Here is a 25,686-nt window from a genome sequence, read left to right on the forward strand (position 1 = left end):
CACTTCAACGGTCCTTTGAACTACCGTTTTTTCATGCTTGTTAAAGAGTTGAAAATCATGCTGAAGAAATCAAAAGCTATTATGACGAAAATGAAATATCCGAGTGGATGTGGAATAACTTCTTGCACGTGGTGGGAAAAAAATGTTTACACTCGAAACGGACTTGGAAAACCCAGCAAGGAAAGAGCGTTAATCGTAGTTTGAAGCGTTAGTTTTTGTGCGAACATAACGCTAAGTAAGCAATGTAACACAAATAACGTTGCACTTGTCACGGGTTTTGCGTTCATTTGTTCTGGGGATTATGCAAATGTAAAAAAAAAATCAGCATACCACGTCACACACACACATACACACAGACAAACAAACATACAGGCACACTGATTCATGAGATGCACAAGCTGGATGCGATGGATGGCAAAAGTGGCGGAGTTTCGAACGAACAGAAGCGATGGCAATTTGCGGCGTTACGGCTAGCTTCTCCAGATAATAGAGTCTTTACGTTGGGCTCAAGCGCTTACGATAACGATATATATATATATTTATATTTATAAAGTTAGTATTTTTGGACTATATTAATATTAACAATGCTACCCCCCGTTCACTCCCTTTCCTTCTGGCGAGGGCGAGAGGGGTTTCTTAACTAATGCTATAATCTTTGTGTTTGTCTTTCCATCTTTACCTGCAGTTTAGGCGTCGTACCATAGATCAGAGGCTACATCTTATCAGCTTTTTTTGTTCGTCTGCTTCTCTTTTTTCATTTTTTTTTTGGATATGTGTTGGGTTGCACGAGATTAGAAAGTTTCGGGGCTTGAGAAGTGAGTCTTTCACTTGTGGATATGTGTGTGTGTGTATGATTGAGAATGATACACAGCAAAGCCACGTGAAGTGAGGGGTGTACAATTGGGCTGTGAGAGTGTTTGCTCCAGACAAGGCAAGGTTGGGACGATTCTCTTGATATTACAAACGATTGTCAGCCGATGTTACGAAGCGTGAAGCGTCATCGGATCACATCACAATCACAATCACACGCAATGGTATCACTATTGGCGTCACTGCTTTGTAATATCGGTCGGCGTCGTTGGTGTCGAGGTGCCAGTTTGCCAACCTTATCTGACCTTTCAAAGCCTCTTTGCTTGTGTGTTGGTGTGTGTGTGTGTGTGTGTGTGTGTGTGTGTGTGTGTGTGTGTGTGTGTGTGTGTGTGTGTGTGTGTGTGTGTGTGTGTGTGTGTGTGTGTGTGTGTGTGTGTGTGTGTGTGTGTGTGTGTGTGTGTGTGTGTGTGTGTGTGTGTGTGTGTGTGTGTGTGTGTGTGTGTGTGTGTGTGTGTGTGTGTGTGTGTGTGTGTGTGTGTGTGTGTGTGTGTGTGTGTGTGTGTGTGTGTGTGTGTGTGTGTGTGTGTGTGTGTGTGTGTGTGTGTGTGTGTGTGTGTGTGTGTGTGTGTGTGTGTGTGTGTGTGTGTGTGTGTGTGTGTGTGTGTGTGTGTGTTGTTCGTCTCCCACGTCCCATTGTCCTTCCCCCTTTTTGCTGTGTGGATGGCTGAATGAATGAGAACCTCTCCTGCCTTACAAGCGGGGGAAAAACATTCCCCGCCATTCTCATTTGCACGCGACGGCGAAGAATAGCAGTGTTAAATGTATATGCTTATGTGTGTGAGAGTGTGTGTCTGTTTGCTTCGACTCGGTTGTGTCGATAATCGATGTAAGTAAAGCTCAGTTCTTAGATTATACGAGGATTAGCTACCCTACTATATCAAGGAGAATTGTTTTTTGAGGGGAAATGTGTTTAAAACTGAATTGACAAGTATCTATGCGGTTCCCTCCCCCTTCCCACTGCTCCAGCCTAGGGGAGGGACCGATCTCTCTCTCTCTCTCTCTCTCTTTCGTTCGTTCGCTCGCTCGGTTTACACGTGTGTCGCCAGTACGCCCGGTTTGATGGTGTTGCTGGAAGGAAGAATGAACTGTCCCGGCGGGCTGTTGGGCTGCTGCTGCTGCTCTCTCCCTCCCGCGCCCTGTCCCGTCCCGACCGTACCGCCCGCGATCGATGGTGCCTGGGAGAGCTGCGAGCTGGCCAGCGACAGCGAGCCGGACTGGGTCGAGCTCGGGCTGCTCGAGCCGGTCGCTAGCAGGGCGGCCGAGTTGGTGCCGGTGGTGGGGCCGCCCGCCGCCGGCGGCAGCCCCAACCCGAGCAGACAGTTCTGGTTGCGCGTGGCGCTGTACGGTGGTGGGGCCGGCGTCGCGGCCGGATTGGCCGTCGCCGGCGGGGGCAGCTGCATCGGGCTGGGGCCGCGCCCGTGCAGCGTCCCGTAGTTGGCGCCGAACCGCGTGTCCAGCCCGAGATGGCAACCGAGCATGGGATGGTCTGGGGGGAAAGTGAGAGCATGCACAAACGGGAAGAATCGGTTAGATGGTTAGTCATATGAAGTAATAAAAAAAATAAAAATAAAAAAAAAAAAAAATTATAAAAGCTTGCATACTTTAAGGCGCTTTACAATTATATTGTTTCTGTATTAATTTTTAAATATATTATATTTATAAAAGATATGCTGATAAACTTGTTATAGTACAAAACAAGATTCTGCACAATATTTCACAATTTTAAACCGTACTAAACCAAATTAAACTATTTCTTTCCCTGTTTCATGCAGAAGCGATGGGGGCGCCTGGTGGTTCACGATTTTATGGAGCACTTGCGATGAGATATTCAGGTGGATTAGACATTTCCGGCTAAATTTGGCCATAGCATTTAGCTGAGTATCTTTGCTGTTTTTTTTGCTATAAAGAATGCATTGAATGAATAACAACAAGTAATACGTTTAGTGCAAAAAAGGTATTTTTGAACAAAATAGATATTTCCATTGCCACCAACGGGAAATCATTCTCACTGGCTCAAGGACCAATCGCTTTCCAACCCTGCAAATGATCATGTCATCTTTGGATGGGGTGGGCGATGATTTCGCTTCATTAAAATCACACTCGTCTTCCTGGGCCGCGGACAACACGGCAGTGACAATCCGAAAGCGGCAGTCCCATCTCGCGGCGTCTAATTCAATTACTTACACGCATCTTGCTTCAATTTGTGCCCCCGACCCCACCCCTCCCCCCCTTTTCGGATTGACTAGCTGTCAGCCCGCCGCCAACCCGAAAGCATCCGGGTTGTACACTGCTAATTTATTAATTAATTCAGAAGCACCGGAACATCCCGTCCCCAGTTGCATCCATCAATTCCAAAGCCACTGGACATCCCCCTTCCCTTCACATCCCCTCCCTGTCACTCCGAAACATTGGGGCCGATCAGAGCCAGGGGGCAAAGTCCGCCGCAAGGCAGAAGCAGCTGGCAGTAGGCGACGAACGGGCTGAAGCGTTTGAGCAAAACCTTGGAAATGCAATTTTCGGTTGCAAGTTGCAAACTTTACGGGTGGCCGATGCACCCGCCCCCTTCCGAACTGGGCGAACTGTTTCGTTCACTTCCGCCGCTTGTGCCAAGACAAAGGAAGTATGTTTTCTTAAACTGTAAAAACTAATCACAAACTGCGTTAATGCAAATGCCACAGTCCCAGGGGGGGGGGGGGGTTGGTAGGGGTGCCGAGAGTTTATTTATTCTTTGCATTCTTAGGGTGGGATGGGCAGGCGGGGTTCGGAATGCTGCGGTAAGCTAAGAGAGCGGTTGTACTTTGCCGGGCCGTGTTTTTGTTTGGCTTCGTACCGTGCCGATGGTTCCGGTTCCGGCGGGGAAAAGGGCAAACTTTCTTTTTGTACCGGTCGGTGATTGGGTGGGTGGGTGTGTGTGTCTGTACCCTTTTCTAAAACAAGCGAATAGTGCAAGTTATATATAGAGAGAGAGAGAGAGAGCAAGAGCCCTCCCCGGGAGGAGCAATAAATTCAAGACAAACACAAATCTATTAGTTTGCTTATGTCTCCCTCCCCTATTACCACCTCACCACCACTCTTTGCTGGCTCGGTCTCAGTCGTTGTCGGTACGCGTAACAGCGATACGGGCGGCATCCGCCGGAACAACCGCATCGCAGGAAGGAGGGCGAAAGGGGACTCGGTTCGATTGCTGAAAGTCAAACGGATCAAATCGTTCCGGTGGCCACCTTCCCTCCCCAATCTCCCGCTTGCAGCAACGGGGCATGAGCATACTTTTGCGGTAAATCAGTGCAGCCGAGCAGCCGCCCGGAGTACGCTGGACAAATGTTTAAATATGATCCCCACACACACACACACACACACACAAAAGGGAACGGGACAAAAAACCGGGTGTGGTTTGCACATCAAACTTTGCCTTGCGGACAGAACCGGGCGTAGCTGTGCGCAAATTGGCCGAAGCAATCCAGCCCATTAAGGTACTGTTTTGCGCCATCGTTTTTGGGTTTTTTAGTTTGTTTGTTTTGTTTTGTTTTTTCATCGGTGTAAACTCTTGTGCGGACGTTCGTTTCGCTGTGCGAGAGGGCGTGGGCCGAAAAACTTACTCATTAACCCGTTCGGGATGGACGATACGCTGCTCTGGATGCTGGGCAGGGCGCCGCCAGCGTCCGGCGGGGCGGCGGGCGTGCGCTTTCGCGTGAGTGTCATCGTGCCGGTCGGCAGCTGACCGTTGGCCGGCGGCCGGGCCGGCGGTTTGGCGGTGAGCGCGTTGCCGATGCTGTTGCTGCTGCTGCTCGCCTTAAACTGCATCAGGTGCTGGGTGGGCGGGCTGTAGTCCCGGGCGTAGTTAACGTACGGGACGTAACCGTTGCTGTTGTTGCTGGTGCTGTTGCCGGTGCTGCTGGTGCTGTTGCCGCTGGTACCGGTCGGGCCACCACCCACCTTCGGGCACTGCAGGTGGCTCAGCGAGTCGGAAAAGTCTCCCGAGTATCGGCTACATTTGTTAGATAAAGAGAGAGAGAGAGAGAGAGAGAGAGAGAGATTAAGAGAGAAAGAAAGAGAGAGAGAGAGAAAAACAGAAGGAGATAGAGAGAGATTGAGAGAGAAAAAGAGAAAGAATGAGAGAGATAGAGAGAGAAACAGAAAGAGAGAGAGACAGAGAGAGAGATACAGAAAGAATGAGAGAGAAATAGACAAAGAATGAGAAAGAGATACAGAGAGACAGAGAGGTGATGAGAGAGAAAGAAAGAGAGAAAGAGAGAGAGAGAGAGAGAGAGAGAGAGAGAGAAATAGAAAGTGAGGTAAAGAGAAGGAACGGAGAGAGAGGAATAATTAAGAAGTGATAGAGAGGGAGAGAAGAATGAGAGAGTTAGATTGAGAAAGAGCGAAAGAGAGGAACAAAGAGAGACAAGGAGAGATAGGGAAAGATACGCAGAGAGATGGAGATGGAGGGAGAAAGGGAGAGCGAAGAAGGACGAGGGAAAAATAAAGAGACAAAAGAGAGAGAAAGAGAGAGAGAGAGAGAGAGAGAGAGAGAAATAGAAAGTGAGGTAAAGAGAAGGAACGGAGAGAGAGGAATAATTAAGAAGTGATAGAGAGGGAGAGAAGAATGCGAGAGTTAGATAGAGAAAGAGCGAAAGAGAGGAACAAAGAGAGACAAGGAGAGATAGGGAAAGATACGCAGAGAGATGGATATGGAGGGAGAAAGGGAGAGCGTAGAAGGGCGAGGGAAAAATAGAGAGACAAAAAGAGAAAGAGAGAGAGAGAGAGAAAGAGTAAATGAAAGATGAGGAGGAATAGAGAAAATGATAAAGTGCCAAATGGAAAGAGAGAGAGAGAAAGAGAGCGAGAAAGAGAGAGAGAGGGAAAGAGAGAGAAAGAGAAAGGGAGGTAAAGAGAAGGATGGGAGCAAAATAAAGAGATATAATGAAAAAATAACGGAGTATTAAGGAGAGAGAGAGAGTGGTAGAGAGAGAGAGAGAGAGAGAGAAAAAGAGAGACGAGAATGGAGAAAGGAAGGGGGAAAGAGGGAGAGAGAGGAAAAGAGATAGTTACAGAGAGAGAAAGAAATAGAGAGAGAGAGAGAGAAGAAAGAGAAGAACACAGAGAGATAGAGGAAGAGAGAGTACGAAGAGACAGGAGTATGGAGAGATTCAGAGCGAGATAGAGAGAAATAGAGAGAGAGTTTCAGTAAAAAGAGAGAGAGAAAGAGAGATAAAGAGAGATAGAGAGAGAATTAGACCGAAAGTAGCAAAGCGACATCCAGTGCGAACCAACCTGTAATCGGTGGTGGTGTCACCCTTGAGCGCCGTAAGCGACGAACTGATCGCTGTAGTGCCGGTTTGTGGGCCGGCCACACCCGAGCGCACGTTCAGCGCGATGTTGGTGGTGATGGTGTCGCGCGGATGCTCCCCGTCCAGCATGTCGTCGATGCGGTCGATCTTGTGGTCGCTCACCGTCGTGCCGCCGTGCTCACCGCAATCCTTCCCCGGGACATCGTACTGTGGACAGCGGGGGACAGAGGAGGGAAAAGATTGCAGCGTTTTAACACAACTGAACTGATCCACAGGCCACAGGACTGTTGGCGCGGACTCTTACCTTCGGTATGACATCGGCCGGCGGCAGATGCTTCTTTCTGTTGCGACGGCTGCACAGGCAGATCGCAATGACGACGAGAATGATCAGTATGGTGATGCCTCCGAGCGAGCCGAGCACGATCACGGGCAGCAGATTTGGCTCTGTTTAGAAGAAGAGGTGGAAGAAGTCGAACGGGGGGATTAAATGGTAAATGTTTAACGTTTGATGAGCTGTCAAAGTGAGCGGTCTGTACCGGAAAGCTGTTATATCTCAATTCATATTCGGAACGTTATTTCAATACACGATGCCTAAAATAGTCCGTTGAGAACCTCTAACACATAGTCAGGTGTTCTGTTGGTAGCTCTAAGGACTCTAAGGATATTTAGTCCGAATCAGGCATCGAACGCAGTTACGATTGCTCCAGTCGTATCTTAGACAACCGTTATTCACTTAAAGCCTCAATTCTGCATCGCTCCTAACTCCAAACTTATATCCTTGAGATGATGTCCTACTTAACACCTACCTATCAAAGCCTATCTATCTATATCATCTCACTATGGTGCCATATTGCGCACTACATGACATCAAACAGTTGTTCAACTTGAGAAGAAGGAATGAATGGACGAGGTGAACTAAAATACGAGATATGTTCCAGAAGTTCGCCGCTTGAATAGAAGAAGTTTAATTTCTTCGCTGTCAATTAATAGGTCTAGCACTTTATCATAATCTGTCATAGCAACACAAGACATATCTCAGCTGTATCAGATTGAGAGGACTCTGAAAGAGACAAACAGAGGAGCGAGGACCTTACCTTTGGAGACGAATTCAATTTCCAGATAGTCGATACCGTAGTCGTTCACCACGGTGCAGTTGTACCGCCCGAAGTGTTCCCGCTGGCAGTGGTGTATGATGAGCGTCGAGCGCACCCCGTTCGGGATCGGGCTGTCCAGTGCGCGGTACTCGGCCGCGTTCGGCTCCGCGCTCACGTTGATCTCGCGCCCATTGAACGACCACAGCACGTGCCGGGGCTTCGGTATCGACAGGGCGACACACTCGAGCTGCGCACTGTCGTGCACCGCTCCGTACTGCTGCCGCGGCGAGCTGATGGCCGGCGGCCCGCGCAGATACACCGTCGCGTCCGCCTCCACCTCGGCGAAGCCCTGCACGCTCGCCTTGCAGTAGTACCGGCCGGCGGTGGCCGGCGTTACGACGAGCGTTACGTTCGCCGCGCTCGACACGACCTGGTCGGACGGTTCGTGTATCCACAGCACGTCCGGTGCGGGATTGCCGTCCACGTCGCAGCCGAGCGTAACGGTCGTGTCCGGGTCCGCCTCGACCGACTGGGGCGGCGCCCGGAAGCTCGGCCCGTAGCTTATGTCGAGCGTGACGCTTTCCTCGCTCTTCCCGACCGCATTGCGCACCTCGCACCGGACCGTGGTGCCGTGGTACTTGCGCGAAATGTTCGCTATCAGCTGCGAAAAAGGGACGACGGAAACGGTGAAGCGAGTTAAAATAAAGCTATGCTGATCGTTGTTCAGATTGCAATTGAAAGTAAGATGAATCTTCAGCAATGAGTGTTTTGAATCAAATCGCTAGAGACTCATGAATTTCCAAAGACTCACGAATCTTTAAAGATTTGTGAACCTCTGAAAAATGATAAATATCTGAGAATCTCTGAAATTCGGAAATCGGGTGGTGGGTTCTTGCCTCAGATGGTCTCTCCCGTTACCAGGTCTGATTATCCGGATGCGTGGTAGTCGCTAAGTCTCGCGCTGTCATGACTTTAGACTGCCATGACCACATAGGTCGTTACGCCAAGAACCTCCTGTTCTACGAATCTTTTGAGATTCATGAGTTCCTAGAGATTCGCGAATCTTTACAGAACTATTTCTCTTTAAAGATTCAAACAGTTTTGGAAATACATGAATCTTCAGAGATTTGAGATTTCTGAATGTCGAGAGTCGCGAATCCTTTCAACCGAAATTCGGAATCACTGCATCATTTCAAAGATTCGTTGAGATTCGTGAACCTGAATCAGATCCACCGACCATTAAGTTAAAGCACAATTCTAAAGTCTTCCAATAAAAAAAAAAAACTTACAAACTCGGATGCGTGACTGCCGTCCGACAGCTCCTCGCCCACGAACCAGCGATACGTAACGTCGGGCGGGTTAGCGTCCGCCCGGCACGACAGCCGCACCTCCGTGCCCTCGAGTATGCGGCCCCCGTTCAGGGCGCCCCCGATCACGGCAATCTTCACCTTCGGCGCGTACTTCACCTCCAGCTTGAGCCGCACCGACCGGTACGTCCGGTCGGCCGTGTTCTGCGCCTGGCAGGTGAACGTCGTGTTGTGGTGCTCCTTCTTCGGCGTCAGCTTCAGGATCGATTTGGCGGTGTAGCGGCGGGCGTCGCGCAGCGGCTCCTTCATGTACTCGATGCCCCTCGTTAGCACCGTGCCGAGCCCGTCGATCCAGGTAATTTCGGCCGCCGGCTTCCCGCCGACCGACACGCACTCCAGCTCAATCTCCCGATCCTCGGTCGTGACCATGAAGTCGCCCTGCACAATCTTGGGCGCTTCCGGCGGCACCAGCACGGTCAGCTTGGCAAAGCGCGACCGAATGCCCGGAGTTCCTGCAGGCGGGGAAGGCAAGGGAGGGGATTGGATTCGTTACCGTGGAAAATGGAGGCCACCAGCGTGCCCAGCGCGTCTACTTACCGCCCCGGCCCGGTCCCACCTGACACTGGTACTTGGCATCGTCGTCCAGCATTACGGGCGAGATGTCGAGCGAAAAGTCGCCCTCCTCGTCGCTGCCCACCATCGTGTACCGCTCGAAGCCGCTCAGGTTCCGGTGCGTCCCGAGCCCGAAATCGTCCTTGGTCCACTGGGAGGGGGAGAGCGGGGGGAGGTGTTTTGGTGAATGTTTTCAACGCGAAGAAAAGGCGCACTATCCCGCCCCTGCTTACCTGCAGCTGGCCGGACTTGTTCACCACCCGGCAGGGCAGGGTGACGCGCGACCCGACGATAGCGGTCTGGTCCTGCGGCTCCATCGCGAAGCGCTGCTCGAGCTGGCGGCTGCCACTGCCGGCCGCCGGTGACACCTTCGCCCCGCCGCCAACCCGCAGCAGCAGAAACAGGTAGAAGATCGGGTACGGTGACGCGGTGACGGCCGCTAGCCGCGACCTCGTCGTCCGCCGACCGTTCAGCGCCGGCAGCATCGTCGTCAGCACGGCGTGGCGCAACGGGAAGATGAATGAATGGCAAACCAGCCTAACCGAACCGTTCCTGTAGCGCTCTGCTGCCGAATGTCCGGTACGCGTCGCTAGTCATCTTAAGCTTGCGCTGCTGCCGCCGCCGCCGCCGCCGCAAAAAAAAAGGTTCGTCGCCTGGTAGCAGGAGCGCTGCAAGGAAATGGGAGGCATTAGCGTTGGCGCTGGATTTGCCGGCGAAACAAAAATAGCTTCACGCCGCACGGAAAAATGCTTTACGGGAAAAAGGGGGAGGAAAGAAAAAGAAAGAAAACCAAACGCGCTTAAATAAACCCGCGTGCCGAATCAAGTGTTGTTATTGCCAGCTCACCACACAGACACACACACACATACAGAGCCCGGTAGCATGCGCGTTGCAATGAATATTTCAGCTCGTAACCGCATTCGATTGCGTTCGATTGCAATTTCCCACTGCGACGGACGGACTGTACCTCCATCCCTCTTTCAGGTGTGCACGCGCTGGCTAGTGTTATTGTGGGACCGGTTTTGCAAGAAATTAAATAAATATTAGTCTCTCTCTCTCTCTCTCCTTTGGTTGCATTTTCCCACCGCCTTCAATCTCTTCAGTGCCGGCGGAAATTTCATGCTCTCGTTAATCGCAAAAAAAAGCGATGGAAACGAAGGAAAATCAGCATACACACGGGGACGGTGACCATTGGACGTTCCGTACTCGGGGTGCGATTTATACCAGCGTTCGTTGCACTAGTTCCCCTCTCTTTCGCCGGCGTGGGTGGGCCGTTGAAGCTGGGAATGTTTTTTAAGCAGCTCAACGGTGGGAATATATTTTTAGCAGCCAGTGCTCCGCGTGTGAGGGAGGGTGTTTTAGGCGTCAAAGCTAACGTTTATGCTGCTGCACGGACACGGAAAAAAGAGATAAAAAATCACACACACACACACACACGTTGCCCATCCGCTTTGGAGTCTGTGGCAAGTGTTTTGCACTTAGTTTACGGTTCAATAGCAGATGGAGAAGAGGAATAATAATAATAAAAAAAACACACTTCAAACGCGTGCACAGTATTTGGTTGCCGTAGATGAAGTGGCGTGGAGAGCTTTTGCGGGCTCAATGAGACGGAAATGCTGCTACCCAATGAAAGCAGGGGAAAAGTATGCCCCGCATCGAGTGTTTTGAGTGTGGTTTTGCGTATTTCTTTTAGCACTGCACCTTCTTTTTACTGGACTTAAGCCACCACGCCCTCGCTATGCCACGTTTTGCTCTCAGGATCTACTGTGACTGTGGCTAATGATTGACTCGTACGGTTGCTGTTGTGTTTTAATATTGCGGAACGCATCGCAAATATGTGGTGTTTGAGTTTTTTTTTTGGTAAATTAAATTCAAATCTTTAGTATGCTTTTGTCCACAACAAATGTCCACAAAGAAGCACTCCAGAGATTGGAGATACACTTAAAGTCTGAAACGTGTTGTAGATCGCTAAACAGGTACTCCCAGAAATACAGGGGTATTTCTACCGCCTATAACATACTCGCCCTGATCCTTCAGGAACGTCTTGTCCCTCAAGTCGAAGAGATGGCCAGAAACTATCAAAGAGGATTACGAAACGAATATCAAACACTGACCAGATCTTCGCCATGCGGCAAATCTCTGAGAAGCTGGCAGAATACAGCTTCAAAGTCGCATATGATAGCATAGCCGGGGTAAAACTGTGCGACGCTATGAGCTCGTTTGGAATCTCGGCCAAAATGATAAGGCTAGTTAGAATGACTCTGACCAACGTCACCTGCCAGGTGAGGGTGGATGGAAAACTCTCAGAACGTTTTGCTACCAACAACGGTCTGCGCCAGCTCTTGCCTTGGGTCTTCTATTGAGCTTGACGTTAGAGAGGGAAGACTTCGAGAACCATCTACAATAAGTGAACCCAGATCCTGGCATACGCTGATGATATAGACATCATTGTTCTGCGGCTCTCCTATGTAGCAGAAGCCTACCAAGGGATCGAGCAGGCGGCAGAGAGCCTTCGGATTGTAGATAAACGAGGCAAAGACCAAACTGATGGGGGCAACATCCGGTACCCTACCAACAACAAATTAAATCTTAGGTAGGCGTGACGCACAGATGGGTGAACACAATTTTGAAGTCGTCACAGAATCTATCTCGGGTCAAAGGTCAGCAACGACAGCATGAGAAATCAGTTCACCTCAAAAAACCTGTCACGACGGACGAAGCTGGAACTATATAGCACCTACATAGTACCGGTACTCACATACGTCTCTAAGTTAAGGACACTGTCCCAATCTGACGAAACCCTCTTAGCACAGAAGGGTTCTTGGCCCCGTATCTGTGGAAGGATAATGTAGAATGCGTTATGATGGCGTGTAGGTGTCCGTCATTAAGGCCGAGATAACGGATTGGTAGACGAAGGCGAGCGGTTTTGGACACTCCTGAGGCAGGCCAAGACCCAAGTAAGTAAGGTCGTCAGCAGATAGGAAACAAATTGAGCCAAGCAGACATAAAATCCTCGTAAACATTAAATAAACATTAAATATTTAGCAAGAAGATAAGTAAGGATGAGTATTAGCGAAAAGAGTAACAAGGCATCTGTATACAGGGTTTCGAATCATATGAGGGAATAGTTCAATCACTTAGGGGAATGTTGCAAATCGGTAGGGGAATGTTGCAAATCGGTAGGGGAATGTTGCAAATCGGTAGGGGAATGTTGCAAATCGGTAGGGGAATGTTGCAAGCAAGCTGTGGAAGTTTGCAACCATATAGGGGAATTTTGCAAGCGTACTGTGGAGCTGTCATCAGACTGTAGGTGCCGATGTAAAGAGCTTCGAATTGATGCCGATGATGTTTTTTTAAAACCATCATTTGGAGTTGTTTTCGTGTGGGATTCAGCTGTACACACGATAAACTAGATAAATCCTGCTGCGAAGCTATAATTAAACATGATAAGTTAGTAAGATTGACGAAAATATGTTGAGGTATTTACAGCGGCACCCACAGTCTGATGACAGCTCCACAGCTTGCATGCAATATTCCCCTACCGATTTGCAACATTCCCCTAAGTGATTGAACTATTCTCTTATATGATTCGAAACCCTGTAAGTTAGTAAGATTGACGAAAATATTTTGAGATATTTACAGCGGCACCAGGAGGAAGCTATTGGGATGAATATAATATTGTGTTTTTTTTCAAAAAATATTTTAATGTTAAAACCAACGCATCTGCAGATTGAGAATTTAAATTGACATTTTAGGGCAAGCCCCAATATACTACCATTAGGCGGCTGTAGACACAATTGCGTAGGAAAATATTTATTGATTACTCCTCAGAGATAGATGTCATGTCTCGATAGAACATTTTTGAATTTCTCAACGGTGTGTAACTCGTCTTCAGGAACAGTTTGCTTGTTGGCTAGGTAAAGTGCCAACGTCTTGCAATGAAGCAAGATATCTTGCCAAAGCAAAATACAAAGAAAAAAAAAACTCTCCCCCATTCATCATCCCATCCCTCTGGTAGTTCAAATTTGCTAAAAGCTTCCGATCAGTGTTACAAATAATGTGTCTCGTGCGCTGCCTCGCGCCACAACTACGTTACGTTGGCGAGCAATACTGTCAATAATGGCTTTGCGTTATTGATGACAATGGTAAATAAACTTTTGGGGGGGAAAACAAAATAATAACAATAAAAAAAGCAAGACAGTACCGGCTAAGAAAGTCCGCACACACAGCAACACTTTGCAGCTGCATAACGTCAAACCAAAAGATGAAGACGGTAGTTTCCACGTTCACCTCACGTCGCACCCGGTGTCGTTGTTAGTCAACACCTTTCCACCATCCATCGGTGCGGTTGTTTGCGTTCGCCCGTTCGTGAACTGTGTGTGTGTATGTGTGTGTGTGTGTACCATATGCAGAACAAAAGAACCGTTATCAGTCGTAGCGGGCGACAAATGAGGGCGAACAGCCCAGAAAGGCGGAAGGCACGGGAGCGAACGAACCGGACGCGAACACGCTACTCGCCAAACTCGGCTCCGGGGGCGGGGCGGGATTCGAGAAAGAAGCGCGGCTACGGGCATTAGCTGCACGTCTTAACTTAACTCCCTCCACCCCGGGACGGAGGTCCGGCGGAGGCTGACGGTAATGTCAATTCCTCGAGCTGCCCGAGCGCAGGCACACCAAGTCTCGCAGGTCCTGAATATTCCATAAGTTTTACTACGGTACTATAAACGACCCGCTTAACTTGTCAGCCTCGGAGCTGACGCGGTGGAATGGGGGGGGGGGGGGAGTGGGCTGGAAGGTCGATAGGTTTACCTTTTACCAGACCCGGGACGCGGTCGGTTCTTATCGTTTGAGCGGCCGTGTTTTGTCGCCGCTCTCGCTGATTACGCTGCCGGGGCTCGGCGCGCGCTCGGAGCAAGTAACCTCCGGAGCTGATGGTGAAGGAAACTAGTGAAACCATCGCAAAAGCCTGGCGCGCACACACAGCGAGCGAGCACACTGCAGCAGCAGCAGCAGCAGCACTGCACTGTCGCAAGAAATAATGTGCCGTAAACGTGTATTTTCAAAACCATAAATAAGTTCTAACGAGCCACCTGGGACTCGTAAGCGTCTTTGGAATTATTATTATTTTTATCACCCCCTGGGTTGTGAGTGTGGTGCAGGGGAAGGGGGTTCTTCTTGCTGCTGCTACCGCCGCTACTGCTTGCTGCTGTAGTGCGGGCGGACGGGCCGAGGAGGAACCGTGTGAGCATTTTTATTAGGGCAGCAGCTCCAGCGGGCAATCTGCTCTGGCGGCCCGAAGCATCGTTCGGTATCGTCATCATTCTTTCCCGAGGCTGCCCCAGTGCTGCCAGCTTTCGCCCCCTTTTTTTCGGTCGGCGTAGCGGTCGGGGGAAACCGCCCGGACACGAGCTTGTTACGCTAATGTCAAATTCATAAGCCTACAGCGGGCACGGGAACAGCGGGCGGGAGTATAATCATGATTGCCCCGGTCCCGGTTCGGCTTTGTTGGCCCGGGGTTACGTGACATAGCGCACCCGGGGCTGGCAGCACTGCCTGCTCAATAATTCCCAACCACCTATTGCTTTGCTACCTTTTGGCCAGGTTGACTGCCTGCTGCAAATGTTTCGATCGGCCGCCACATTTGCACTGTGAATTAAACCAAAAAAAAAGAGGCAGGAGTGGACTCCATGAAGTCCCCACACGCACTGCGTCCGCTGTCATCGATGCGGGACCGTTGTCAGTTTGAGTGTTTTTTTTTTCTCTCTTTTTTTTGTGCACAATTTTGCATCCTTCAGTTTGGAGCTTCAAAAAAAAAAAAAAAAAAACCCCGCGAAAACTTCACTCCAAGCGAGGGCCATTTTGTTCTTCTTCTGCTGCTGCGCCTTTCCCAAACAATTTTGTGGCCTCGAAAATCCGCGGCTAATCTGCATGTCGCCGGGAGATTGTGCCGAAAAGCCATTAAGCGTTTTGTTTATTTCATTACGAACGATCCTTGCGGACTCGTGCCGGCGTCGTGCCGCTCTCTTCGCGAAGGCGTTGGGTGTGTTTTTCAATTGTGTGTGTGTGTGTGTGTATTGCTCCTGTGCCTTTACATTATGGCGACGACAAATCACAACTCAGCGGTGGAACCGGCAGCAAGCGACAAACACTCGAATAAAAACAAAACAAATCCAAAAAAAAACCTCACCCAAAAAACGACACTTCGGCTTTGCCGAAATCGAGCGCACGAGCGGTGGGATGAGGCCAGCGGAAAGGGGGAGGCAAAAAAAAAAGAAGCCATAACACACAAATGATGTTCTCACTCAGTTTTCGGAGATTAAACACACATTATTTAGTCATCATGGTGTGTTTTGGCTGTTGGTACACGTCGACGCCGACCAAACAAATCACTCCTTCGCGGGCCGTTCCGTTTTTCTGGTAACCGAACGCCCCGAAGGATTTTGGAGGTGGCGGTTTGGGCTACCAGATTGCCTGCTGGGCGAGCCGCGAGCTTTATGACGAATGTCGCCTCATCCGCCTCCATCGCCGGGAGGACAGTTTTTTTGTTTTTTGGCTGTTGTTGGTTGGTCCGGTGTGTTTGAAACAAAAGCGGAAAGATTCGCCCAAGTTCACGGAAGCCAAGGGAAAGAAGCCCTATTTTCGACCTTGCTCACTAACACATTCACACGCACACACACACACACACGCTCAAAATGGGTAGCAGATGGCTTTGGGTGTTGAGGCCGTTGGGGTCCCGCGAGGTGGGAGAATAATTCGCGTTTTTTTTGTTGTTTTTTTTGTTACCGCCACCACTCGACAACGCCTTTTGTTGCGCTGTTGTTTCGGTTTGCGCCGTGAAAAGCGACCGGCGCGGTGTGGTATAATTTTTACCAAGCTCCATGGGTGGTGGGATATGGGCGTACCTTCTTTCTCATTTGGAATTCCTCGAAAAAAAATAGGAAGAATTGCGGAGAGAAAACAAAAAAACAAAAAAAAACCCAAAACCCCCGGCGTGCGAAAATACTTTTCCATTTTTGCCTTATCATCGGGCGGGCTAATGTTTTAGGAACAATCAATCATTTTTGTGGGTGAAGAATCGTACGACAACCCGCGTGAAGGGGGAGAGCGACAGCACGCGTGCGATGGGTGGGGAGATTTTTTTTTCTCTCCCTCGGGTGTGGTTTTTTTTTTATTGTTGCTGGCCTTGATTGTGGCTCGGGAAACTTGCCACGGTGCGGCAAAAAAAAGTATGGTAATTTTTGTAGGTCGATTTTCCGAAATTGAAATACTACAAACGAGGAAGATTAATATGACGCAGCGCTCGATGTAGCTATCAGTGTAAAACTGATGGTGCGCTTTTTGTTTGCAAGTGGTTTGAAATAATACACGGAGTTGACATTTGCATACAGAAGATAGCATTTTTACCGTCAGCTGTTGTTCCATTAATGCAAGAGATTGATTTTAATTAACACAGCGGTCTGCAAGGCGAGTAGAAAAAGAATTGCAACTAGCAATTTAGTAGAAATCTACGCCTGAATACGTACATTTTCTAGTACCAGAGTCTGGAATAGATTCGGCATTAGGTCTGGGAACAAGAACAGGATTAGATTTAGAGGCAGATTCATCGGAGAAACATATCCGGGGCAGATTTAAACACAACTCTTCAATGTATCGACTTAATCAAGCATTCATTGGAACAATAAATCATTAGAGTTACAATTTCAGGTCCCGTCTATAGCAAACGAAACACCAAAAACGCGAATAATTGACCACAACGCCCACTCGGGGTAACAAAATGTCCACATCTACTCACTCCACCGTAATGCTTGATTATTTTCAATCTGTGTGCGCAACGTTACGTAATTTATGGACTGCTGTCAATCGTGCTAAGGCTTTGTTCGGGTTGCGGTACCATATCAAGAACATTGATTTTGTTTTATTTGTTGAGCTGTGATTTTTTTTCAATTTTGATATATCCATTTGTTTGTGTTTGTGTGTTTTCAATTTTATGGAAATTGTGTTAGGTGAACGCAATGTTGTCACCGTGACACCTTATTCGCCACACGGGGGCGGTCCCGTGGTACACTCGTCAACTCGAACAACTCAATAACATGCCCGTGATCGGTTCAAGCCTAGAATGGACCGTCCCCCCGTAGCAAGGATTGACTATCCGGCTGCGTGGTAATGAATTAAGTCTCGAAAGCCTGTACAGGCCGGCATGTCCGCGTAGGACGTTACGCCAAATAGAAGAAGAAGAAGAAGAAGATTTCATCATGCTCTTTGGAGGACAACTTTCTTGAAATGCCCACTTTATTAGCTGATTCATCACTAGGAAGCCGCCATTTGACGGCAAGCAGGGTGGGCTAAAATTGCCATTTAAATAGCTTCATGATTTGCTCGCCAGTCTTGCTTCCACCTTCCTTTCCTGCTTCTTTTCGCCCTGTGCAACACCGTTGCAGCGATTTGCCTGCTTTTTCGCCGCTGAGCTCTATGCGGAATCAGCTATTTATCCGGATGATCCGAGCAAAGCAATCCGGCTGCGGAGCTGCTCTCTCTCTCTCTAGAATGCGATTGCGAATCTTTTCGTTTGATTTAAACCAACCAAGCACGTGGCTGTGTGTGTGTGTGTGTGTGTGTGTGTTTGAAGAAAAAAAAAAGAACATAGAGAAGCAAGGGCAACAGTCATGGTATCAGGTATTGTTTAGTCGATCCCTGTGTGTCTCCCTCCCTGTGCTTGCCGGTCCGACCCGGTCCGTGGCTGTGCAGCGAAGCGATTCAACCCGGCGGTGCTTTCGGCCCTTCGAACCGGATCATTCCGCCACGGCGAGCGCTAGACGAGAGCTATTCTTGGAATTTATCGAAGCAAAACAGTGAAATAAAATCACCCACAGCGCGCGGTGCAAACAGTGGCCTGGCTGCAGAGTGTGTCTGTGTCGCGTTTGCTTTTCTACAGTGTGGGTGTGTGTGTGTATGTGTGTGTGTGTATGGTGTTCGAAATTGCCAACAAACGGCACTAATGAGGATGGCTGTAATGATGATGATAAAGACGAAATCGACGGCACGTTATTATCGGTGCGTGTGTTTAGAGCGTCCGGTGTTCTCGCTCCGACCGTCTTTCGTGGTGGGCGAAGACGTCTAGAAGACTGGTGGGCTGGTGGGGTTGTTTGTTTCGGACAGGTGATTTTCCCGATCCACTGTCCTTGCCCATCGCCTATTGACGAACAACATTCTGCAGTTGTACACAACCAGACACACATACCCACACACACACACACACACACCCAAACAGGCATTAAATATTTCCGCCCGGAAAGGCAAACATTGGTCGGTACCGTTTGCTTACCTAGTTGCCCCTAACCTGCAGGGCTGACCCGCTTCTCTCCTATGTTGCTGTGTGTGTGTGTGTGTATGTTGCTGGTGTCTTCTCTTCACTGCAGCAAAAAGACATCTTTCCAGGGCCAGTGTGTTTGTGTTCGGGCGTGGTTTTTGTTTGGTCGAGCAAAACAGGCATTAAATTTAATCTGATGAACATGTATTATTTTAATTGATTTCTGTAATGCCAACCGGAGCCAGCGCATGGGTTGCAACTTTTCCTTGCCCACACCCTCCCACATATGTGCTGGGCGGTTGACAGTTCGCCTAGCACACAGACACACACACATACACATAGCCAGAGCCGGTTCGATGTAATTAGGTTTGAACTTTCTAATGAACCTTTTCTGCCGGCGCCTGCAGTCCAAAAAGGCAGTACCAAACACGGGTGGCCTGCCGGCGCGGCGAGATTATTGCTGCAGCAAAAGTACTGGCCCAACCGACCCGCTCGTGCACGTGAGTGGGTAGATAATTTTCAAACAATTTTACGCTGCACTGGCACCGGTGCGAGCAAAACGGTTTACCAATCCATTTTACCGAATGCAATGATGAGCCGATGGGTGGTGGTGCTGGTGGTACGCTTTGTTGTAACCACACCAGCATCCTTTCGCTCGGTGCTTCGATTTTGAGTGCCTGCGATGAATTACACAGAGTGCACGTGTTTTTTGGGGGGGGGGGGGGGGGTGCGGGGGTGGAGAAGGGGGAGTGACGAAGAATGTTCAAACACAGACTCGGGCATCACGTTTGATTGTGGCTGGTCGGACCACCTACAGCCGCCGTGCGATGGACGCGTCGGCCGTTTTTTGTTTTCGGTACTTGGGCAAGCTGACGGAACTTTGGGAACTCACTCACGCATGTTGCATGCTGGCTGGTTGGCGCATTCGAGGCGAACTACGGCACTGGAACGTTCCGTGCGGAAGCATTGCGTCGGGTTTGATTGATGCGGCAGGCTTGGGATAGAAGTTGAGAGAAACGGTTGAAAGTGAAGTCAAAAGGAAGTAGTTGGTAGTTGCTGCTGCTGAAAAGGGCATTTGATCTCTGCTTAACTAGAATGCGTTTCGTGGAGAACATTAGTGCACAATTTGTTACCCTGGCAGATCAAACATTAAAGGACTGATCGTGTAGATGGTTATTGGAGAAGGATTCGAGTAGTATTCGAGCAGTTTTGAAATAGCTTTACTCGTTTATTTTTATGAGGAAAATGGTATTCACGTAAATTCTGTACAAATATACCGCAGTATGATACATTAAAACATTGTTCGAGTAGTTTTCGAGCAGTTTTATTATACCCGAATTATAAGAGTCTAATAACATTTACATAAATTCTTACCAAAACCCCCGCAGTGTACTACATTGAAACATTGTTCGAGTAGTTTTCGAGCAGCTTTCTGGTATCACGAGACTAATGGCATCTATATGAACTCCACACAAAGCTAATGCAAGGGTGAAACGACACACTGCGGTATTGAATTTAGGTGTGTGGCATCTAAGGTGATGAATCCTTTGTGAAATTTGATTAGAGGACCATTGCGGTTGACAATTTTATATACTATAAATTCAGTTAAAAAAACAATGGCTTAGCCAGCTACTCTTGAGTGTTTCATGCGATCCGATCTATTTGTTACAATCAGTATAATCACAACGTGAGTATTCGTTTGGTTAATGGTTTGGCATGGTTCGAAACCATCATGAACCATCATAGTATAAGTGTATTAAGAGATAAAGAGAGAGAGAGAGAGCATTAAGACACAGTATCCAGATCAATTGTATCCAAGCCATACCCCTAGGAGATTAAGGGCACTACATCTAGGGCTCTCTCCAAGACATATTTGGGGAAAGCAGACAACTTTAAAACTTCCGAAAAATAATGGACAACATTGTGGAGAACAGGCAGTGCTGAAGCTGCTGACGATTGAAAGTCGTCTAGGTGAAGTACAGTTAAATAGATGTAAGAAACATGGACGAGGAGTCGACAACGTTCGAGAAGTCAAACACCGCGAGCTGAGTGCATTTGGTGTAGCTGTTTTTTTTTTCTTTTCAAGAAAGAGTTAAAATAATCGTAGTGTGGTGAGTCTCAACCACCTCCTCGGTCGACAATGGACGGCATAGGGTCTTCAAGAGTCCAAGATCCGCTAGTGGTTTGAAATTAATATTATATCTGTCCATCGTGGCACCGCCGAAGCATCGAATCGGGAAGGGAAGGGCTCAAAACCGCCAACTGCACGAATCGGTTTCACCCTTAGTGCTCGCACTGTCTGTCTCTGCCTCTGAGTGTGTGCGTGTGTGTATGTGCGTGTATGTGCGCGATTGAGTAGAGCAATAAATTTCTGTACCAATTTCCCGACTCTTTTCTTCTCCACCACCACCATCATCACCGCAAAATGGTACGTGGCGCGATGATAGAGATTGATCGGAATCAATGGCACCGCACGCACACTCACACATTCAGTGCACATTGCACTCGGTTTCGGTTTGCTACACGCGCAAGGGTTGGCGGTCGTGCGGTGCGTGATGATGATGGGTGGTGAGTGTGAGTATCGATTATAGCACACACACACACACACATACGCTCTAAAAAAACACAGATTCGAACGATGAAGTGTAGTGTGGTACGTGCGACGACCCCATTCGCCACAGGTACGTACGAATTGGCAGGGCAGTGACGATAAAAAATGCACGCGTGTTTCTCGTCCGAATCAACACTTTTGCGCCAAGTTATCATCGGCTGTATGATGATAACCCTGTGGGTGCGAGTGTGTGTGTGTGTGTGTGTGCTCTTTTTTTGCTTTTGCCCTCGGACCTCTTTCCCGCTCCCTTTGGCCCATCCCTTACTATGATGTGTCGATTTGCCACACAAACCACGGGCGAAATGGCAATGGTGTACGCCGCCCGCCGGGTGGAGACCGTTGGTGGAAAATTGGTTGAAATCAGCAATTTTTGTTGTGGTCACCAATCGGGGGCAGGAGTGGGCGAGGGGGATGGGGGGAGGGGGGTTGGGCAGACCCGCTATGCTTAGCACCGCATAATCATCATGGCCCGCTGTTGCTGGGCTGTTTCGGAAAACCGTTTGTGCATGCAATTTTCAGCCCCTTGCAAAACTCACAGCTCCCTCCCCCCCCCCTCCTCTTTTTCAGCACCCGTTTCCGCACCGGCACGATGGAGCGAGCGGGACGGGCGGGCACTGTTGCGGTGGTTTTGTGATTTTTACTCCGTGCACCGATGCTGAACCCCACCCGCCTCCCGGGGGTTCGGGTTCGATCAACCGACCTGTTTTGCGGTGTCGGTGCGGCCGCTCGCTCGCAACCGGACGGCCCCGGCAATGATTGAAATGGGCGCACATCGAGTGTGTAGGGCCCATCCGCTGTATGGTCGTGTTACTGAGCTGCGAACGCGTTCCAACACGCGCCCGCCGCCTGCGTATCTGGACGGGACGGGATGGGAAGTGCATTGCAATCGGGCGAACCCCGCGCGGAAAAGGTCAAAATTGGCGGAAACTTGATATTGAAGTGTTGGAAAATATTTTAATAAAGAGTTTTGTTACATAAAGGTTTTCGTTGCTGTCTGGCTTACGTAGCTGAACAAGTGTGGACAAAGGGTAGCTCCGGGCTGCAGACTTTAATCTTCCTGTCAGTTGATCAGCTTTAAAGTCAAAACGCACGTTTAGGCAGCAACGAAATTAAAGCTTTTATTTAATACGGCACAAGAGGTGGAACTTATCATCATCATGATCTCATTACCGTTTTTTATATTTGTTATTTTTTTGGGCCTAAAAAGGGATTTTTTTAAACTGAAATGTTTTCAAATGTTGTTTTACATAAAGGTTTTCCGACAAAAACACGATAAAAAATTAGCTAAGCTTTTTTTCCAATCCAATAAACGTTGCTTAGTTTCAATGCACAAACTTCATTCCTACTATTTATGAAATATGAAACTAAAACATAGTAAAAATGAAAAAAAATCTTTTTATACTTTTGGGGGTAAAAGTTTTTGGACATGTCTTACTTTTATCATTTTTACCCTTTTTTAATATTAAGTACAATTTTTTTTCAAACACATGTTTGCCTCCTTTTTACAACGTGTAAAACCGCAGTCCAATTTATGGCCACAATTAGCCCGGAAGATCTCCACTGTGGCCGGCTCGTGAAGCACCGGGCTGCTCCATTGCTCCACCAGCGCGTTTTCCAGGCACCGGGCGCCTCCACCGGAATGTGAAATTCGAAAACCCAGTGAAGCGTTCGCTGGACAGCCGGATGGGTCCCATTAGCGAAATCAAATCAGGACGCACAGATCAGTCCCCGGGAGTAGAGCGACTCCAGCTCAGTGAGTGTGTGTGTGTGTGTATAATTTTCCGGCGGTTCAGCATCGAAGGCTATCGGTTACTTTATTACCGGTGTGGCGAACCGGTGTGCAGGCGAGCAGGTCCAATGTAGCGTCCGCCTCCGCCTGCCGCAGCGTCGGGCTTTAATTCAATTCATGTGGCGCACCGGTGCGTGGCGGGTGTGCGTGGCAAGGCAGGTGCAAATGCGTTACTTTTCATTTTTAGCTGCAAGAGTGAGCATTTTCGGGACGGGCGGGCAGCTCACGAATCAGCGCCCAGCGCACTCCCTTTTAGGCTGCAGTAACTAAATCACCCCAAAAACGGCACCCCACCGGAAACCGGTGCACTGGGCAGGGGGCGGGACCGTAACCACACCACTCGGACTCTCGGGTAATGTTTGTGCCGCCATAAATTCGTGCACATTAACTGCAAATACCCCACCGGTGCACCGGGCACACGAGCACGGTTAATAATGCCGGCCCGAAAATTGAGCACCGTGCCGAGCAGCGTTTGGCACCATTTTGCTGGGACCGGTCGATCGATTGGGTCTCCGTTATTAGGTCCCGCACTGGCTGGAGACACTAATTTACGGCACTGCTGGGTGGTGCGCGTTCGCAGCAACGCCGTTTACCCGGTGGCGTCGCGGGCGGAAGCAGTGAACGGTGCGATTTATGCGTCGTTGACACACGTGTGCGTCACGGGGGCGCCTAAATGTATGCAAGGCGCTTTAAATCCATCTGGCTAGTGAGTTTGCTCGTTTCGAAGTATTAGGGAAAAAGTAACCGTGTCCCTTTGGGCAGGCTCTAACTGTAGAAGAAAATGGCATTTTATTTTATCAATAGCAATGGCGGGGAAATTATAATTAATTTGCATGCTGCATACCTTCCGGCGTTTCGATGTTTACCAATGTCCCTTTCCCTTTTGTCTGATAGAGTCTAATGCCTTGCTTACAGTGCTTCGATGACATGATATTATGAAAAAAGTAATGATACAAATAAAAACAAGCAAAAACAATGTAAGCAAACAAGCAAATTTCACATACATTTAGGCGAATATTACCCCTACAGCGCCTGCATATATGCAGTTGGGTATTTTCTGTGAGACAAGACGGCACGTTTTAAAGTTAAAAAAGGGTATTTATTAACAATTTGTGACATTTTCCCATTTTTTGTACATGTCAAGCCAAAGTAGGTACTTTGCTTCGTACTGTCAGTTGACGCATGTCGATTGCCAAGAACTATGTTTAGCCACATGCACGTATATTAAATTTAATTCCTTTTTTATATTTCATTTCCTACCAAGGAAAAAAATTCTGCTCTACTCTCAAAACTGCTCTCTACCCAAATCAGCACTCCGTAGAACAAATCGCGTTAGAAATGAATTCCCTGCCTAACAAGCTACAAGACACATTTACGTTCGCTGCTCGACTCAGAAACGAAAGCTGCCAACATAAATTCGCAACAAGAAAGATCACCACAACAAAGCACTTTAGTGTCGGTCGCTTAGCTATCCGCTACCCGGAACGCCCTGTTCGCCGCGGCAAACCAGCCACTAGCTGTTTTTCGGCGAAAATTTGCACCAACTTTGCTCATTCGAATCGTGTTTTTCGCCGAGTGATTGATTCAGTAATTAAAACATCCAAATTAAGCCTCGATGGCACTGCTGCTGCTGCTGCTGCTGCTGCTGCTGCTGCTGCTGCTGCTGCTGCTGCTGTGTGAGAGCTCCGTCGATGCTGCAGCCCTGCTATGGACGAACTTTTCCAGCGAGATAGAGCGATGAACTTAATTTGGCAAGAAACACTTTCTCCCCGCCTCGCCCGCACCGAGCCAAAGTGTGTTCAGTGTGCGAGTATAATAAGCAGTAGAAAGTTTGTGTGTGTGTGTGTGTGTGTGTGTGTGTGTGTGTGTGTGTGTTTCTCCTTGTTCCTTGAAATTGGTGGCATCATCTCTAACAGGATGGATGGAACTCATCCCGCTGAAGAGAGAAACTGTACCGTGGAAGAGTTTTTTTTAATTGTAGCCCGTGCGCCTGTAACGCTTTCTTAGAAAGCGATTTGTTTTAGCCCCATTTCTAAAACGGTCTCCCATCGCCATTGCCGATGCCGGCGTTTGGGTAGTTCGGTCCGTAAAACAGGGCAGGGGGTTGTGGAGGTGGGAATTAAAATTCACACGACCGCTCGCCGAAAGCACTTTTCACAAGCGTTTAATTTTTAAAATGGCAAAAGCGAAAACGATTCACCCCACTGCACTGCCACCGAAAACCAAATGAACCGCACCGAAACCATGGCACAGCGGTACGTTTATTTGCCTATGTTTTTAACCAGCTCCCCGCTCTCCCTGCCTGCCCCATGCTTCCCGGTCCGCCAGCGCAGAGCACAAAAGAAGGCCACAAACAAGCAAAAGCCCGCCCGCCCCCGGTGTAGCAGGTTTGACTACATTTGGCTCCCGGTACAGCCGCAAAAACTTTCCTCTAACCCCCGTGCTTGCGCCTGTCCCTCCGCTGCTACCCGCCTCCATGCTCCTAAGGCCAGCGTTTCGATTTTTGCTCCGAAATGTGCCCAAACGACAATAATGTGCGCCCGACTCTCGCTGCTGGCTGTGCGTCTTTCTCATCTGTGTACTATCTTGCTTGCCTTATTTTCGTAGGAGCCTCATTTTGTGCGCCCGGCTCAGTCGCTGTTTGGGCTCCTCATTCCTTGCATCTTTTTGGAAGGCCTTTTCTTTCACTGTGGCACTCCAGTGGACATATTTGCAATGGCACAAGGGTATTTATTTTATTACGAAACTCTATCATCATGTACCTTTGCTATGATAAGAAAAATACTGCTTAATCACTAGTTTTAATCTATT

At 48.8% G+C, this 25,686-nt stretch overlaps 1 protein-coding gene across 2 annotated transcripts in view; it reads right to left on the minus strand.

Annotated features, from left to right (window-relative positions):
- Window positions 1–1,387: 1,387 nt before the first annotated feature.
- Window positions 1,388–25,686, minus strand: part of LOC120951088 (irregular chiasm C-roughest protein-like) — a 199,220-nt gene continuing 174,921 nt past the window's right edge. The window contains exons 3-11 of one of the 2 annotated variants that reach the window (XM_040369615.2): window positions 19,368–19,469; window positions 9,402–9,836; window positions 9,154–9,319; window positions 8,539–9,068; window positions 7,250–7,910; window positions 6,460–6,599; window positions 6,139–6,362; window positions 4,467–4,855; window positions 1,388–2,356 (exon numbers count right to left, since the gene is read on the minus strand). In XM_040369615.2, coding sequence (XP_040225549.2) covers window positions 1,899–2,356; window positions 4,467–4,855; window positions 6,139–6,362; window positions 6,460–6,599; window positions 7,250–7,910; window positions 8,539–9,068; window positions 9,154–9,319; window positions 9,402–9,653 — 2,820 coding nt within the window. In that variant the 5' untranslated portion in view covers window positions 9,654–9,836; window positions 19,368–19,469 and the 3' untranslated portion in view covers window positions 1,388–1,898. The remainder of the gene's footprint in view (window positions 2,357–4,466; window positions 4,856–6,138; window positions 6,363–6,459; window positions 6,600–7,249; window positions 7,911–8,538; window positions 9,069–9,153; window positions 9,320–9,401; window positions 9,837–19,367; window positions 19,470–25,686) is intronic. The other variant, XM_040369633.2, reaches the window with a different exon arrangement.

Source organism: Anopheles coluzzii, chromosome X (assembly GCF_943734685.1).
Source record: "Anopheles coluzzii chromosome X, AcolN3, whole genome shotgun sequence".
NCBI classification, from domain to species: domain Eukaryota; kingdom Metazoa; phylum Arthropoda; class Insecta; order Diptera; family Culicidae; genus Anopheles; species Anopheles coluzzii.